A 19,507-nucleotide genomic window follows, 5' to 3' on the forward strand; every position below is an offset into this window, starting at 1 on the left:
AGCGGAAAGCCATCAGTATTAAATGTGAGTGTTATATCATCTGGTTGCAATGGCAATGCATGATATCCTGCACTCTGAGTGATGTCAGAGACATCATACGACTGTGCCTGCTTCTGTGGCAGATCCCCAAGTTGCTCAAGCATTTGTTGTAATTGTGCTGCAATATCAACGGTATAAAAAAGACGAGTTTTCAAGAAGGACATCTACATTTTCTTTGGCACCGCATTTTTTGCACGTCACAACACTTCTTTGATGAACCTCACCAATGTACTCACTACATTAAAAGTGCCTCTTTCTCAAGCTTTGCATGGATAAAAAAATTTTGAAGAAAGAGTACTTGGTCGTGGGAAACACTGTTCCCTCAGGCAGGTGGGCTTCGATCAGCTTGAGCATACTCTCGGTTGCCTCTTTAGAAGAATCGTGCCGTAGGCTATGTGCAATGATAAGTAGTATGCTCTCTCCTTTTGTCACTTTTGCATCAGGGTAGATCAGCTGGTCCTAAATTGAACAGAAAGAATTGAGAACACAGTGGCAAAGTAACACCTCAATTCCTCATAAACTAAGTAGGCTTTGTCATCACTGCAGCTGCAATGGCACTCAGTAACATTTTAATATTCCCAAATAATACTAATTTTTCTTAATGGCACCAATGTATATGCATTGATTACCGGGAAGCTACAGACCATATTTTCTAAGCAGTAAATAAACATAAAAGGAAAATTGAATTGCATGTTTCATTTGAATCGCAGTCATAGGAACAAGTCAAATTATGACGAATCTTTCCTGCACAAAACTTTTCCGGTGTATTTACTCCTCATTAATATTGAAACCCACTGTCCAGATAATGTATCGAGTGGCAATGCACAGAACATATATTAGGGCCCATGTAATTTTTTGCACTAATATGGACACCAGTCAGATGAAATCTTAGCTTCCCCAACCTTCCATGCATGTATTTTAAGAGCAGAACATCAGCAAAAAACTATGCAAAAGTGCATATGCCTCAGTGATGGCGTTAATTTTCTGATTTCATGCTCTACAGTGCCAAGGCGCACAGTCGACACGCCTTACCAGTGACCCAATAGCATGAATTTATGGGAAGAACATCTGCTATGTAGCTTGCGTTGTATTAAAAACAGCATTCAACATTCGTCAGCCAACAGAGTACTGATACGTGCTAGCGGTTCACAGGCAGGCTGCAAACAGCAGCAGTAGGTTATATGTCACCATGATAAGGCATTATAAGGCACCTCATGAACCACCAAGCACTTCAATCTGCCACACATTATTTCAAAGACAATGTTGATAGAAGAATGCACCTGAGGTTCCAAGACATTATTATTTGTAGTTTTTTGCCTCAGTATGCCCAGAAGCATACCTTAATCAAAAAGTGTTCTAAGCATTTTTGGTTTTTCTTCACAACTTGTTATTCACTTCATGGACAGTTTTGCTCGTGAATGCGTCATCGCTAACAAGAAAACGTGCGCAACCGGAACTTTCCACTTTTTTGGTCGAGTCTGTTATGGTGACCCTGTTTATAAGCCATTCTAGCCCTCAGGGCCTGTAGTGCCCCGGTGGGTATACAGACCGTCCACCTCGTATTCAGATCTCCAACACCGATGTGTGCACTTAGTGATCGGCTTCCTGGCGCAAAATGTTTGGAATATGGCCTTGTTCTCCCACCTTCTGTCAACAAAATACACCTTGTGTCATTTGATGGTGTTTAGGCCATTAAAAGTATTCGCTATCATTAAAAAAAATTGGAGAGGGTATCTGATAATGATCAAAAAAACAAACCTAGGTGGCAGGTGGGCCACCTAGGTCGCATGACCTTGTGGCATCGTCACAGGTTGCCCACTGGATCATGTGCGAAGTGCCCACCATGGCAGGTGGCAGTTAAATTTATGATTGGCCACGACATGTTGCTCGGGAAGAACAATGTCGGTCACACAAGCCCCAGGCAGTTGGCAGCCATCGCAGGGCAGTGGCACAACACTTAGCCGCTGCATCACTGTGCCAGGAGTGGTATGAGGACTCCCAGGTATTTATGATTGCAAAGTATGAAATGAACAATTCCACATATATGGGCATTAAGCCATTAACGCTAATGCATCACACTCTTAAGGAAGAGCTTAAATACCCTCTTCTTTTTTTCTTTTTTTGTGATAGCGAATAATTTTAACGGCCTAAACACCATCAAATGGTACAAGGTGTATTTTGTTGACAGAAGGTGGGAGAACAAGGCCATATTCCAAACATTGTGCCCCGGGAAGCAGAGCACTAAGTGCACACATCGGTGTTGGAGATCTGAATACAGTGGACGGTACGTTATTTGTTGCCTCAGGGCAGAAAGAAAGTTGTGAAGGTAAAAAAGACCTCCTTCTTCCATCTGTGCTGTGCTAATTGCTATCCAAGAAACACTTTGCTCTGTAGCTGCCGTTACCTTGTTTTCTGCAGTTCACATTGTCATCCGTACCTCGCAGCCCAGAAATCTGCCTGAACATACATCATCACCTGATGGCTTGCATCCTGTAACCCATTCGAATTGAGTGGGTCCTACATGATCTGCTGAGTTCACAAACGTCTGCAGATTCTGCAACTCGCCTGGACACCCAACCCTAACCAATAGCTATAGTCGGATACAACTTAAGTCTGCAGTGAAGCTCCACCCACATTCAGCCTCTGCACACAGAATTCCTCCACGACAAAAAAGTACTTGTGTTGTTGTCACTGTTTCTGTCCCTGTCTTTGTGGTGCCACAGCAGTATGAAAAAGTAGTCTGCTGCTTAAACGTTTCTTGTTACCAAAACAAGAAGCTTATAACAAGAAAAAGAATTATGAGCTCTATTATTTTGATACGTGGATTATTGTTTGATATAGTCAAACATTAAAAAGCTGATTTCGTTTACAGTTGCAATTGGCTAGCGGAGTAATACAGGACGCCGCGCAGCGCGGCCCAGTGTTAGCAACTGATGTTTTTTTAAGTTGTATTGCTTCTCTGGGGATTTTTAGAGCGTAGCTATCAGGCGCCCGTTTGCTGGTTGAGCCCCGTTGTCATCGGTGTAACCGAGAGCGAGAGGAGGACAGCGCTTGAGACCGGTTGTGCCCAGCGAACGAAAGTACCGGCGCTCGCTCATAATGGCGCCAGAGTGGTGCGCCCGTCGTCCATCAGGTAGGGTGGCTCGGGGAGGGAAGTGCGTGCGACGGCGCGCGCACCCGCGCGCTGCCTCCTCGCAGTCGCGCCACACTCCGCTCCGTTGGCGGGCGGTGCTGTCAAATGAGCAGCGTGCGATAGACTGTCCGCGTCGGTCACGCCACTCACAGCGTTGTCTTCCTAGTATTAACAGACTGCTAATGAACCCTGCAGGCACTGGTGCAGCAGGTTAATATCTCCATCTTTCGTCTACCACAAATCCACCATCATGTCAAACAAAAACTGGGAGAGAAGTCTTAAAGAGAGATTGCGGAAAATAAAGATTGCTTTGTAATCTTTCAAATTCTTTACCTCAATAGTAGTAGTAGTAAAAGACTTTTAATCGACCATAATTTACAGGCCGAGCATTTCGACCGCCTGGGCGACCAGAAGCCGCTGTTCTTCTTCCCCTTCAGCGCCAAGCCAGTCGAGCCAGGTGGTGATGGATAGAGAGGGTGGGGGGAAGGAACCCGACTGCTGAGCAGCCGGGCAATAGAAGAGGCAATGGGCCAGGTCCGCATAGATACAGGGGCAGTTGGGACAGGAAGGGTCCGATCGATAGCGATAGAGGAAGAGGCGGGACGGGGTGATAACTGCATTCATCTGAATGTGCCGAAGAAGGCGAGACTCCGGCACCGGGAGTGATGGATGAGGGGGAGGGTAAAGGCGTTTGTCGAGGCGGAGCTCAAGGTAGACCTTTTTTATGGTGCGGCGAAGGGTGAGTCTCCCACCGTCCTCCGAGGGCTTGGGCCAGGGGATCAACGGTGCCCGGAAAAGTGTGTCGCGGGCGAGCTGATGGGCCAGCTCATTGCCGTCAATCCCTGAATGCCCAGGACCCAGCGGAGGAAAACGATGGAAGGCTGCAGTGCGGAGACCGCTCGTTCGACCTCCTGTTGGAGAGAAGGGGTCAGGGTGCGTTTCTGTATGTGGTGTAGAGCGGCTTGTGAGTCCGAATAGACTGTGTACTCTTGGAGAGAGGGAAGGAGGGAAAATGACTGGAAGGCATGCACAATGGCGAGGACCTCGAGGGACAATGCGTCTGGAGGGTGAAGATACGGCCCGCTGGTGTGGGTTTCAGGAGCAGGGAGGTGTGGATGGTACAGGGCGTAGCCGCAGGAACCTCGAGGAGCCACGAAGGAGGCATCCGTGTAAGCTACACCCTGGGTATCAAAGAGAGGGGAATGGTGCTGTGCGGCCGCATGACGACGTCCGGCGTGCAGGACGGGGGACATGTTGGTCTTGAGGGGAAGGATACGAAGATTGGGGGCGGGGATGGGAATAGGAGAGGTAAACGGGGAGATTGGAATGCGCGAGATACCCGCTTGAGTCAATAACCACTGACCCTGACGGGTAAGGGAAAGCGGGGCAAGCTGCGAGTCACGATGGAGACTGAGAAGAAAACGAAGAGGATGGAAGAGGCCTGTGGCAAAGAGCTTAGTGGTAGAGGTAGTGATAGGGAGGTTGAGAGCTGCCTTGTAGAGGCCCACAAGGGCAGTCTCGAGAGCGTTAAGTTGAGTCTGAGTGAAGGAAGCGTAGGGTGCAAAGTACAGGTCCTTGTTGAGGGCCAGCGCGTGGGCAACTCGGCACGCGTGAGCCTCATGGAGACCTGAGCGTCGAGTGACCACGCGCCGCAGGAGGTGAGTTACAGAGTGGCAGGTGGTGACAGCGCGGTGAAGGGATTGCACATTCTTAGCCGCATGCAAAGGGAAGCCAAGAACTTTGCACTGTGTGACGACAGGAATGGGAGAGCCAGAAAGGTGGAGAGAGACGAAGTGGTTGTGTGAGCGCTGGTAGGAGGAACGGTTGAGAAGGAGAAGCTCGGATTTCTCAGGGGCAGGAGAGAGGCCAGCGGTGGGGAATATACCGCAAAAACAAAACACCTGCAGAGCTGCGCTCAAATTTCGCATTAGGAAGTATCGCAATCGTCCTTAAATTTTTTTTTAGTGAATTTTTGCTCACGCCCAACGACGACGAAAACGCCGGCTTTTCCGCGACACGGGCTTCTTAATATCTGGCTTACCGGCACTAACGTTCAGAACGATCGATCGCGTTTTGTGACCTAGCTGCGCAATGCCAAACCGTAAACGGGCAAACTATCTGCTCTTTTCGAGAATCCATAGACGTGAATTCACAGGCCCGCGGGATGCTGTTCCGAGGCTGTGCGTAAACATACTTACAAGATCGTTGTTGTCGCCCCGTGGTGCATCTGTAGAGCTAACATTTGTCTCTGCTTCCGACAAGTCGGCGCCATCCTCACTTGATCCATCTGTGGAGTAGGCGTCGTCGTCAGCCGGTGATGTGGAGTCAGCATCGTCCTCAGTTGGCTCATCTGGAGAGTCGCGAGAACATGATGTCACGGAAACCATGCCGCTTTGGTCGTCAGCGGACGGCCTGTGGTCAGCGCTGGACTCCACAGGCTGTCCTGTCAAAACGGCAGGACCACTGGAAAAGACTTCGGCGTTTGGCGCATCTGTTGATCTATCGCCCGGGATCGCGGATTCAGCACTCTTTTGTCCAGCGATATTTCTGCGTTCTTTGATAGCGTTTGTCTTCAGCTTAAACCTGTGCTTCGATCGAATGGGTACTTCGGTACTTCTGTCCCACACGTATTTCCCGTACTTCCTCTTTGAAGCCATTTGCTGGCGTCACTAAAAGCAGCAGGCCAACTCGAAGCTTCGAAACAACGGATAGCTGCAAGCCGTAAACGATTTGACAAGGGCGAGAACGTTTTTTTTTTTCAGAACAGTTTCCTGCGCCCACAACACCCCAAACACTTGCCGTCCGTTGAGTTCAGCGCCAGGACGACAAAAGACTGCGTCAGCCCCAAAAATCTACTGAGCGGCGCGACTCCACGAGGGCGTCGTCACTTGCTGAGGAGATGAATTTATGAGTCAAGTGCAATAATAATAATAATAATTATTATTATAATGATGATAACAATAATAAATGTTTATTAGTTACTGTTAATACCTATAGCTATGACATTTTGTATGGCAGAGCCCAGGAGCGGGGCAGTCTTCAGGAACAATGGCACGCACTTGTCCGGTACAATAGGTTTTAAGTATACTGTTAGAGGAAACACTGAAAAGTCAAAACGGTATTTTATAAGTATTCAATGGACTTAATTACTTAAACAGGGAGACAAAATAGAGGACACAATAAGCACATTTAACAATGCCGTTGCGTACGCACACTATAGGAGAAAAGTAACTGTATCGAGTGCTCCAAAACATTAATACAGAATTAAAGCGGCATGCACCAATTATTTTTGAAGTTCAGAAAGCTCTCTTCACCTTCTGAAAAGTGATTGGGCAAAGTACACAGTGCGGACAAAGCTTGAACATTTTCGCGCGAGCGGCTTGAACTTGATTACTTTTGTATTTTGTAAATAGTGTACAAAGTTCCCTTGTCCTTTCTTGCTATCGCTCTATCCTCTCCTTTTCCATTTCACTTCGGCCGGCTCCAGCTCGGGTGCTTAAATATTAATTGGATAGCAATTGCCGCGGCCGGCAATATTCGTTTCCTTCACCTTTTTATTTTCTTTTTAAACAACCCACTACCACCACCACCACCTCGGGCGGTTCAGCCTTCGGGCTGCGGCCACTTGTTTTTTCAGCCAGCGTCCGCTTCGGCGGACGCGGTTGTTGCTGCGACGCGCGTCTTTTCTTTTTTTCTCTTTCCTCTGATCTTTTAACTCTCCTCTATCTGCTCGTGGCGGCGGTGGTGGCTCGGCTGGAGCCAGTTGGCAGGCCCATGCTGGCTAACTTTGAGGCACTCTTTCCAGGTTCTTCTTGCAGTTAACAAGATACAGATGTGTCGCATATTTTCTGTAGTTTAGAGACAATGACAACTCCTTCGGAAGCGCTACATCGATGCATCAGCGGCGCAGGGAGTGCCTTCCTTTGTCGATGTAAAAACTACAGCTTTATTACGAGCAGCCCAGCTCGCTCGGTCGAAAAGCCGTCGGCGCAGTCGGCATCGCGTGTCGGAAATAATCGGAGGCTGTGTAAAAAAAAAAATCGAACCATGCAAACCGTTTGTCGCAGAATGTTCCGGGTGGTGTCACACGATTCAGCGTTTGGCGTAAAAGAAATCGTATCATGGTAATATGTGGTTTAGAGATTGATGATTGATTGGTGTGTGAGAGGAGATGACGAGTTAATGAAATCATTGCAGTTAATTGATTAAAGTATTAATTAAGAAATAAAATAAAAAGATTGGAAAAGGCAAGCTGTCAAAATGCTCATAATGAAAAGCCAATGCTTAATTATGCGAATTAAGAAATTTAGAATGTGTAATTAATCAATTATTTGAAGTAATTGAAAAATATTGAAAAATGCGTTCAAAGGTATCAAACTGCTGAGAATGGAGCCTAAACCCACTACGCTATTGCGTCATACCCTTGAGTGGGAGCTTAAGTATCCTCTGTACATTTTGCAATTCCATCGCATTGAAATGAATGTTTTACAATCATTCCTCGACTTTGCACTGCGTTTGGACCGCAGGGGCCTCGGAGGGAGAGGTGGGCTGCGGTTAACTTGGCTCCCCAATGAGCACGCACCAATGCATTGCTGAACCTGAACTGAGAACATCTGTTGGTTTCTGCTCTTTTTTACCAATAAATATGTGCGAAGCTCGACGATCGAGCTCATAGATTTTTATGCGGAGCATTAATGCAACCAAGGCGCCCTGATCAAAAATTTAAAACCTCATACCGAGCCAGCTCTGCTTGTTTCTGCTCTTTTTACCACTAAAGCCTCTAAGCCTGCCTTAAATGTCTTAGTTCGTGCATTCAGTTGTGGCTGGTAAGCGAATGTGCGATGCTCGAAAAGTTCGACGACTGAGCTAATTGATCTTTATGAGGAGCATTGGAACGAAGGCGCTCGCCAAAAAAATTTGCCCCACTTCTGCGATGTGCTCCTTACGCTACCCATTCTGGCGCTATTTCTGGCAGTTATGTAACATGTCAGTCAATCTAATTGTTCTTACTACAAAAGCCGAATAAACACGATAGCACGAAAGGACGAAAATATCAACAAAATACGAAATGACGTGAAAGAAAACGAATGCGGACAAACTGTCTAAATCCCCCGCCGTGGCTATCATCATCATCATCGTCATATTCTAGCGTGTCACGTGGTGTGCTTGGCGCCCTTTGGCGCCCTTCTTGGTGTTTTGTAAGCGTGGCGGCGTGGTTGCTTTTTTTTGACTGCTCAGTGATTATCCATCTCGCCGTGACAATGACCCACATTTTGGTTGAGTGGGTGTCGGAAAAAAAATGGGACGCATATCCCGTTAGAAGTATAGTAGAAGCGTCGATAGGCTATAGGCTGCTGAGCGACGAACACGCGCTGGAGGAACTGAGGGGCACCGTCGTCAATGTGCACTGGTCGAGGGAAGAGGAGCCGGCGCCGGCCTTCCTGCTGGATGTCGGTACGTAAACTCTTTTCTGATTTGTCATCCCAGTTTGTGCGAATTAGTAGATTTTAGGCGTCTGAACGGTTGTTTTGTGCGCGGGTTCCGCACGTTTGGAAACATGGTCGTAGTGTTTTTTGTTATGGGAGCGGGTAGGATGTTGCTGAGCATGAATTTGTGCGTCGCGGATGACTATCAGATATGTTTGTTTGCAGGCAAGGAAAAGGTACTGGAGCGCAAGCGCGCACGCCTTGCAGCGAGTTCCGGGTCACAGGATTCGGTACCACAAGTGGCCGACGGAGCTGAATCGGAGCAGTGCAGTGTAAGAAATTTGAGTGGCATCTTTCATTGTAGCAAAACTTGTAGATGGGCTAGATGGGCCACGCGCCCTTGTCTTTCTGGGCCTTCTCGTGTGTGTGTTTGTCTGCGCCATTGTATCTTTCATTTTGGTTTGGTGATGTGCGCATGTAGTCGACAGAAAAAAAAATTGAGCTGAATTTTAAATTTTTTTTTAGTCAGACTTGATTGGCAATTAAGTGAACTTCTCCAAGTTCTGCATTCAATATACTGGCATGTTAGTGCCTGTAAGGCCAGTGAGACATATGCACTACTTGCACCAAAAATCTAGCTGGAAGCCTTTAAAAATGAAGTATCAGAAAATGGTAGTGCGTCATAAAAAGCTAGCTCTTCTAAGCAAAAGTAGCTAGGTTGCATTATTTCACTGCTTAATCAAGCATTACATTGAGAGCCTGCTATGTTGGCCATATTGAAATATGATGTTTCCCTTACTTTAATTCTTGACGTGCTCTGTGTTAAGTTGAGAATGACAATGGCTAAGTGTCTGGTGGAATGAGATGTGATACCTGAAGAGAAAAGTACGGAATCATTGTCACAGTCTGGCTGCATATAATGAAATGACACGGTTTAGCTGACTCGCAGTGCAGGGTATATACATAGCTTGCACCGATATCACATCCAGCGCCCATGGGATGCCAGTCGGCCATGCTGCCAAACCACACTGCCGGATTGTTTCTGTCAGCTGGCATCGTGTTGGTTCTCGTCCATCCGTAGTTTCAATATGGTTTTGTGTGCCACTCTTGGCTGCTCCAACCATAGCGACAGCTCCAGGCGAAAGGAGAAGCCAATTAACACAAACTTTGAACGATTAACACGAACTACAATGATTTGAAGGCTTTCATTTCTTCCAACATCCCAAAGCTGGAAGAGTACACAATATCCCCGTGGGTCACTGTAGGGAACACATCAGCGTTCATTGTCTTGTCGGCTCCCGGTCGCAGCGCACGGATCCATATCTGAATTATTCACTTTGTCTGCATAACGTACGCGCACCGATTGAATAAGTTCAGAACAGTAGCTGTACTGAATGGCTCATTCCTCTGTGGAGTATGCATCACGCCCGAAAAGTTTAAGAAAATAATTCAAAGCATCCCAGGAGCACTCGGGCATCACAGGGCGAACAGGCAGGGATGGCCAAATGGTTCCGCAGCATTGCTGCCAGCGCTTGATGAAGGCGGAAGTGATGTCATGTGCAAGCTATGTATAGAAGTAAAAGCACTGCTTGGTTTGCTTCGTTGACAATGCCAGTGACAGTCAAATGTGTGGTTGTTTTGTTGCAGCCTATTGTATAGTAGCTATTGTGATGTAGCCAAAATATTTTCTTTCGACCACCTGGGGTTCTTTAATTTGCACTGACATAGCACAGTGCACGGGCCTCTAGCATTTCGCCTCCATCGAAATGCGACTGCCACGGCTGGGATTGAACCTGTGTTTTTCAGGTCAGCAGCCTAGCACCGTAACCACTGAGCCACTGCAGCAGCTATTATGGTCCCTTTAATGCAACCTGTTGTCTTCTATGGGTTCATTGTATTGACACCATTATGTGCATTGCTACTGTCTGAATTAAGTAGCCCATTGTGCCCTAGGCAGTGTGAGCTGGGCAGCCAGTTGTTTATTTCAGTTCGGGCGCCGACTCTAACAATTGTCTAAAACATGTATTTTGAAAAAGCTGCATGCTTATATGTAGGCATTGGGCTTCTCGTTCTCCAATTTTTTTTTCAAAATTTGGGGTACTTTGTTTAATTTGAAAACAAATTCTTTTTTCTTTGGTAAATAAAATTTTCTGTATAAGTGAAATATATGATGTTCCTGAGCAGACAAAAGTGATGTAGAGTTTATCTTGGCCATTTTGTGAGCATGAGCAGCTAATTAACACACGAAGATATCCTTGAAAAAGGAAATCCTTCTGCCCCAAAACAAGTGAAAATGAACGGGTCAAGTTTTCATGTAGTGATCAAAAGCATAGGGGAAGTTCAGTTTTAAAAACTTTGTTGCCTTGTTCTTATTGCATTGTGTTGAACAAGAGGGCTGTGCGTTATGTGATTGGTGTGATGATGGCAGCAAAGGAACTTCTGGTGACTTATCGTGGAAACCGGAACATGGTATATTTTTGGAACACTCATGTACAGTTTTGTGTTGACAGTGGCTTTTTATGGTTGCAAAAGTTGTCAGTGCTTTTGTATGTCGTGGAAAAATTTGCTTAACCAAATGACAGCCCGAAGATGGTGATAAATCTGGTAGCAGACAACACATTTAGCCTTTTGGCTTCTGTCATATTTATAATGGGCCCCTCATTCCGCTTCCCTTCTTTGCTTAATTGCTTAGCGAGGGCCTCGGTTCTGGCAGCCTTGACGCCATAGGAAGCATAAGAGGGTTCTCACGCAGCTTCCACCCTCTCAGTTCGATGACGTTCTACGTCACACCTGCGGTAACTCAGGACAGTCTACGGCCGCCGCTTATGAACGTGGGTGGCGCTGATGAACACTCTCAAGGTTAGTTTACTCGTAAACATAAATACCCGCGAAAGCAGAAGGTTTGACAGCCGTCGCCGTAGCTCAGAGGTAGAGCACCGGACGCGTAATTCGGAGGTCGTGGGTTCGGATCCCACCGGCGGCATGTGGTTGTTTTTTCTTCTGGTTTTCTCTCAATTAGCTTTAAGCGATAACATATTTAATAATATTCTAAATTGATCAACACCACAAAATAAATATATTAATTAAAAGAAATCCCCTGTGCCCCTTGGTTTCTGTGGCTGTTGGCTTCTGTAACACTTGGCAAAGAGATAGATAGAGCCTCCTAATCTGCCTGGGTGTTTGAGTTTGTGGAGCAATGCCTCAAAGATCAAAACCACATTATTTAGCCCAGTGATACCACTGTGTCACTGCCCTACTAGTGCCACCAGTCAATTTTCACTTGCGCCGCTGCGGTGGCTCTAGGGTTATGGTGCTCTGCTGCTGACCTGAAAGACACAGGTTCGATCCCGGCCACAGTGGTCGAATTTTGATGGAGCCAAAATTCTAGAGCCCCGTGTACTGTGCGATGTCAGTGCACGTTGAAGAACCCCAGGTGATGGAAATTTCCGGAGCCCTTCACTACGGCGTGTCTCTTAGCCTGAGTCATTCTGGGATGTTAAACCCCCATAAACCATAAATTTTCAGTTGTGACCAACTTTAAGTGTGTATTCATATGATGGACCTGCAGACTAGGCATCATGTGACATTCAACTTCTAACTTGGCTCGTGATGGTCATTAACGTTATATAGTGAAATACTGTGTGCATGCCTGATCCGCTTCTGCCACCTGTCACAATGAAACATCATGTAGCACCTTGGGCAAATGGTCCATGGTGTGAACCCACCTGAATTGGAATTGAAGAGCTAGCAAGTTATGCCCTGTGTGTCAAGAAGATTGACTTTTTTTTATGTGCAAGAGACTGGGCAGCAGAGAGCAAGAAAAGTGGACAAATATCTAGTCGTTGACCTTCATGTTGTCTTTGACTAATTTTGTGCTGTTCTGCACATCATGAATAACTCTTCTAGCCCAGCTTCAGCGAGTTTATCATGCACTTCATTCCTCCTTGGTTAAGTTTTCTGTGTTGTGCTATATGGCAGTGGAGATGATTTAGCAGTGGATTTAGCATCATATGTGATAAATATTTCTGCAGCCCGACCCTCCAAGTACTTCATCCATTGTTGAGAAGCTGCAGAGTGAGAATGAGTTGCTTCGCATTGAAAACGCAGCTCTGAAGCGACAATTGGCCAGCATGGAGAATTTCCGGGGTGAGTCAGCAGTGGTTCTTTGTTTCACTGATTTTTGAGTGCTAAATGGCCATGGTATGACATGAAAGCAAAGTAGTTATGGTAAAATCTTTGTAAATTGAATGATACTGAATGCATTCCTTACTGGAAGACGTGTGTATATGGCAGTGAGAGAGAATACGCTCAGTTATGTCAACAGTGCAAGCTTTCACCAGCAAACTGTCTCTTTATGGTACTGAAGTGGCTGCAGTCCACATGTAATGTTTCTGAACACTTGAACGTTGCTTTTCTTGCATGTCAGGAGGTTGTTTTACTGCCAAATTTCAGAATCATCAAAGCTGGTGAAACGGCTAAAGGCCATCCTAGATAAGACCGAAAGGGAGGCATTACCAAAGGAGGCTATGGCACAGCCCCATCCCACGGTAAGCCTGAACACTTTTTTCTGTCATTCTCTCTTTGTTTTCTTGATTGCAGTGTGCTTTTAATGCAATCCTTGTTGAAAATCAGCATGGCGAAGTAATTTATTGCCTTAACATCTCATCTAAAACACTTAGCTCGAAATCTTACGGTCATATAAAGATCTGTCTTCCGTAACTGTCTTGAGATTTGGTGTGGCATCAAGTTTTATTTTGCTTTCATTCACATCTCATGACTTTAGTGATATCAAAATAGTTCTGTCAGCAGGGATGTCGGAAATGTATTATCATTATCTGCCCAACAGCATCCACTTCAGGATGACTTCTTCAGCTGATCACCAATTACCCCAGTTTTGCACTAGCTGCAGCCATGCTAACCTGCAAACTCACTAATCATTCTGCAAATTGTGGTAGCAACTCATCCCCAGGGTACTTCGGACCCTATGCCAGCTTTGACGTGAAGTAGCCAATTAGTACAGTGTGTTATTTTTAGTTTATGCTGTAGTGAACTATAATGCAGTGGCACAAACGGCTCCAGGCAGATGGCCCATTTTCTGCATGTATGACACAACATGGCGCCCCAGCAACAAACTTTTCCTTCTGCTGTGGTGTTGCAGGTTACAATTTCTGGGGCTGGTCCCCATGCAATGATTTTAAATATTGATACCATAGGTGCTACCTGAACGCTTCTGCTTTCCATGCTGATTATGCATTATTTTCTCACCCTGTTAGTGAATATGCCATTAGATTTCTTTAAGCTCGAACATAGCAGTTTGCATGTTTGGCCGTGTAAACCTATCGCCGGCTGGGGCTAGAAAAAAAATGCATTTGTTTTTCCACTTCAGTAAGGACTTGCTACTTAAATACAATGTGTTGAGAAAGTAAAAGCTGTTCATAGATGTAAGCAGGCATGCATGACCAATTCTGTGAAGCTTGTGTCCTTTAACAATGTCGTCATGAAAATCAGTAAGCATTCATGCTGGGTAGTTTGTCTATGCGCTTAATGATATGCATGTTAATTTCAGCTGGGTTGAACTGCAGATATAAGTGTTCCACCACCTTGCACTCCAAACAGATAAATTTATGATAAATTTATGCGTAATCTATTTGGGTCTTTCACTACTCGGTTCTTATTTTGACGTCGCTATTTGTATTCGATTCAGTTCCGAAAAAAGTACTATATTCATACAACCCTACTCTCCTGCAAGCAGTGATAAAATACTTGCCTGCTCCATACTATTCACACAACCCTACTCTCCTGCAAACAGTGATAAAATACTTGCCTACTCCTTATTGCTGTACGTGTGTCATCTGTTCCCATAATTTTGCTAACCCTCTGATATCTCCTTCAATAATTGATCGCTTGTCAAACGCTACTGCTAAGCCTGCCTCACCCAGCAAGGTTTTTGCATTAAACATTGCCAGGCTGTTTCCAATGGCGGCCTGCTTGGATCCAGTGATTCTTGGGACCCTCTGTTGCATGATAGGACCGACTGCTGCCCTGTCCAGTTCAGTGGTGGTCTAGCTGTGCCGTTTGCACCATTTTGCACAACCAGCTGAGTTTCTCTATGTTCTTGTGCGTTGCATGTCCTTGTTGTTTTGGTGTTGACACGCCTTCATTTGCAAGTACGGAGCAGCAGAGGAACTAGAAGTGCCCCTTTAGGTGCTCCTCAGGCGAAGTTCATATCGCGGCATGCACCTGCAGCAATGAAAACACGTGTGGCTAGCTGATGTTACACGAGATGCACCACTCGGCACATTTGCTTCGTCAACATACCAAGACACTGGACTGCATAACGAGCACTATGATGACTATTATTACAAAATTCTTCTAGTATGTCCTTACATACCAGTCTCTACTCATCAATCATGACAGTGGCTCGGCGGGGACAGCTGCCGCACCAGTAGCCTGGCTTGCTGTCAATGCATCCGATTCCTGGGTGCTTGGGCTATCCTGCCAGACTGGCTGCCTCAGCCCTCAGAAGTATCACACGCTGTGTGGAGTTAAGGTCACTGAAGTGCTGGCACGATCTTTTTGTGAGAATTTTATTGTCGGGGTCAGGAACGCATCCATTGTATTTCTGGTGCAAGCATAAATGAAGTGACGGCTGTTAAGGCCTTCAACGTCTGGCCGGAAGTAGATTTCATTTCATTTGCTGCTAGGCTGCACCACTTGCCACCGGTAATCACGGATTCCACGCTTGTGTCAGTTTACATCACTTTTCGGCTATTGGTATCACAGATTGGCAAGTTGGAATCAAGAGTGGTGGGGAAAAGTTTTTCAACTTCGAATTGAAGTCTCTTAACAATAACTGCATCTTTTGGCAATGGACTAATGACACCAAAGCCATGAAATGCCGAACAATGGGATTTTGTGACCGAAAAAAATGACAGAGTTGTCCTCTGTGTCCCTCTGTGGCCATTGCGTATAGTGCTCTCCTCGACATTGTGAGGCACACATTTAGTGCATTTTTTATTGATCAGCTTTGGGTAAACATAACCGATAACATTTAAGCAATTTTTTAATTCTGTAATGATGGCTTGTTAGAAGATTACTCCCATTTTGCGTTTTTCATTTCCTAGCACACTGTGGTTTACACGTGTATGTGAAAGTCAACACGTTTCACCACTCCCTCACTTATTTGTACAGGTGGACATTGGCGGGGGCGTTCTGGTGGAAGAGGGTGCCCTGGAGCGGCTGCGGAGCACCTGCCCTGGCAGCGCCTCAAAGTTCGCCAGTGGTTTGCTCCGGCTCGTCTTCTCAGCGGAAGAGCTGAAGGGCAAATCCCTTTACGGGCGTCAATGCAATGTCCGAAAGGACCTTGAGCCCAAGGAGGCCGTGGATCCGGCCAGACTGAGCGCTGTTCTTGGTATGTTTCAGTCCTCAAATAACTGCATGATGTAAGCAGGGTAAGCTGTGTCAAAGTATATAAGAAGACTAGCCTTACAGTTGAGTATAGCAAGTAGTATTCATTCTGTAAAAAGGTTGTTTTACTCCCTTCACAGCGCACTGAATGTTGGTGCCATTAGGCGTACTTGTATGCAGACTTCAAAAATGAGATTTTGAGTCCTTATAAATGGTGAGGACAGCTAAAATTAAGGTAGCCTGCATGCAAGCAGGAATAGCAGGTATCCATGCCTCATGATTTTCTCATTGTGGATGACATGGCAGACCCTCCTCTAGTTTACACATGTGTGTATATTCCTGTCACACAGGCAATCTCAATTCCCACTGAGCCACTCTCCATTGGAATTTTCGGTGGCCATCCAGATACACCACTGCCACAACGTTAATTTCAGTGAGGATGAGTGTTGAGTATGGGACCATATCCGACAGGTGGTGCTAGAGTAGCAGCAGTAAGTGAAAACAAAGTAAAGCAGTAATAAAGCGAGGGAAATATTGGAAGTGCTATTTTTAATTGGAAGTTTGCTCAGGAAAAGCTATTCAGGTAGTTCACAGTTTGGCAGAATTCTCAGACAGCGATGCCAAGCCAACGATGTGCACTTTGTTTCAGACGAAGTCTAGGGTTCGACGGAATCCCGTCTGGCGAGGGAAATTCATACTGATTTGTCAAAGAAAACATACACTCGCCATTGATGCGCAGACAACAAAACAATTGACGTTTCGGCGCCGTATGGGTGCCTTGATCACATTGAAGCGAAGGACGGGAAGGGGAGCTATATATGGGTAATTTTTCGAAGGGTGTGAGGTATAGCTCTGGGAGATTGCCACGGGTCCGGTTAATCATGTGTTGCGTTGATTGAATGTACAATGCTTCTATGAGAAGGCGTTTAGGCAATAATTTTTCTTTTGCAATCACACATGCTGCGTCCCAGTCGATGGTATGGCCAGTTTTTCTGATGGTGTTGCACTAAACCATTTGAGTTAGTTTTACCTCTGGCGACGTCATTTTGGTACTGTTTGAGTCTTGCCTTGAATTTTCCTATTTCTCCGATATCGGAAGCGTCACAATCACGACAGGGAGTCTTGTAGATCACACCTGAATAGATATCGAGGTCAAGGGGGTCCTTGACGAGTCAAGGACCCCCTTGACTCGCAAGAGTCGTTGCCGAAGTTTGCATGAAGGAACGTGGGCCACTTGAACGTCATAATCTTAAAAGATGCAAGCAGTGTTTTCACTCACGCTGTGGGCATAAGGAATCGGCACCTGCTTCTTTGCGCATGCCACAGTTGGGATTGTCAAAGCAGATGCACGTCGTTCCTGTGATCGTAGTATTTGGGCTGCATAACCGTTCCGTATCAGGTTTTGCCTGACCTGTTTTATTTCTGCTGCTCTGCACTTAGAACTAGAGCATATCCTAAAAGCGCTGTTGAATTCCGCCTCTCCAATACTTACTTCACCTTCAACGAGAACTTCTACAGACAGACTTTCGGAACAGCCATGGGTGCCTCTGTTTCTGTAGTATGTGCTAACCTTGCCTTAGAATCAATAGAATCTGCAGCACTTTCCTCATTCAACCCTCCATCGCAGTTTTTTGCACGCTATGTCGATGACTGCTTCTGTATCATCAACCAGCCAGACGTACACAGGTTTCTAGCTCACCTCAACACGCAAAGCATTCAGTTCACCCTAGAGGAGGAGGTGGGTGGCCACATCGCTTTCCTCGACGTCCTCGTGGAACGCTCACCACATTCTCTGCAAACCACCGTCTATCATAAGCGCACTCACACTGGAAGATACCTAACTTTCAGTCATTCCATCCCATTGGGCACAAGCGCTCAGTCGCTGCATTTCTGTTCAACCTCAAGTTCTAAGTGCAGAGCAGCAGAAGTAAAACAGGTCAGGCAAGACCTGATACGGAACGGTTATCCAGCCCAAACACTTTGATCACAGGAACAACGCGCGCGCCTCTGCTCTGCCAATCCGAACTGTGGCATGTGCAAAGAAGCGGGTGCCGATTCCGTATGCCCACATGAGTGAGTGAGAACCTTGCTCGGATCTTTTCAGATTATGACGTTCAAGTGGCCCACGTTCCTTCATGCAAACTTCAGCAACGACTCTTGCGAGTCAAGGACCCTCTTGACCTCGATATCTATTCGGGTGTGATCTGCAAGATCACTTGTCGTGATTGTGAGGCTTCCGATATCGGAGAAGCAGTAAAATTCAAGGCAAGGCTCAAACAGTACCAAAATGACGTCGTCAGAGGTAAAACTAACTGAAATGGTTTAGTGCAACACCATCAGAAAACTGGCCATACCATCAGCTGGGACGGAGCATGTGTGATTGCAAAGGAAAAATCATTGCCAAAAAGCCTTCTCATAGAATCATTGTACATTCAGCCAGCGCCACACACAATTAACCGGACCTGTGGCAATCTCCCAGAGATATACCTGCGCACCCTTCGAAAAATCGCACATATATAGCTCCCCTTCCTATCCTTCGCTTCACTGTGATCAAGGCACCCGTACGGGCGCCGAAGCATCAATTCCTTTTGTTTTCTGTGCAGCATTGACAAGTGTATGTTTTCTTTGACAAATCAGTTTGTTTCAGACGCATTCACTTTTTGCCGGTGGCACTGCCACTGACCAATCATTAGCCTTAGCTACTTACTACCATTGCAGCTCTTGTGGAGCACTTTTTGGGCATGTGTAGGTGTTGATAGCTACATGACTTGGTTGTTCCATTTATTTTGTTTTCAGGAAAGAAAGTATTCGTACTGCTGATATAGCATTTGTGTTAAAATTACCTAAATTATACATCTGTGGCATTTACACCATGCTGCTGGATTATTCAGTGATGATTTGAAAACTAATCTGCTGCATATATAATTTATTCTTGTCCATAAACCTCATAGAAACAGTGTACTGAAGCGTTTGTTAAGGGCATGGATTGGTTTGTAATTGGATGCCAACCTGTATTTTTTTTAGGCTTCACTGCAAAAGAATACAAGGGATGCGATCCCGCTCGCCTGAAGACCAGCATAGCAACGCTGCTGGCGAGGGAAGTGAAATAAATGTTTTAAGTTAAATAAATGTTTTGTGTCAGGCCACTTTCTTTACCTTCATGGCACTAGCTGCCTGTGAGGGATGACCCATCTGTTGGAATTACAACTGCGAAATCTGTCTTTTGACGATACCTAATTCTGGGTGGACAAACTGATGAAAGTGGTATAATGGTTGCATTCTATTGGCATATGCCTCTATGCATTCTGATGTTCATGTGATTTTTCAGCAAGAAAAAGATGTACAAATGCTCAAACCAAATATAGTGCTATATTTGGGGGTTATGGTCTAAATGTGCGCTAAATGTATAAATTGCATCCTACATAAAATTTCCATAAATCTTACGGTACCCAATATCGTGAGCAAGTCTTAGATATACACTGTGGACATTCTTCCCAATCAT

General features: G+C 45.7%; 1 protein-coding gene across 1 annotated transcript; it reads left to right on the plus strand.

Annotated features, from left to right (window-relative positions):
• The first annotated feature begins 8,699 nt into the window (after nt 1-8,699).
• On the plus strand, nt 8,700-19,115 carry LOC149345294 (uncharacterized). Its single transcript, XM_089547398.1, has 5 exons — nt 8,700-8,930; nt 12,630-12,744; nt 13,051-13,145; nt 15,790-16,009; nt 19,030-19,115. Exons 1-5 carry the CDS (start codon nt 8,730-8,732, stop codon nt 19,113-19,115), a joined length of 717 nt encoding a protein of 238 aa, XP_089403524.1. The 5' UTR covers nt 8,700-8,729.
• The last annotated feature ends 392 nt before the right edge of the window (nt 19,116-19,507 follow it).

This window comes from Amblyomma mixtum, chromosome 5 (assembly GCF_055824585.1).
Source record: "Amblyomma mixtum isolate Tamu chromosome 5, ASM5582458v1, whole genome shotgun sequence".
Classification (NCBI taxonomy): domain Eukaryota; kingdom Metazoa; phylum Arthropoda; class Arachnida; order Ixodida; family Ixodidae; genus Amblyomma; species Amblyomma mixtum.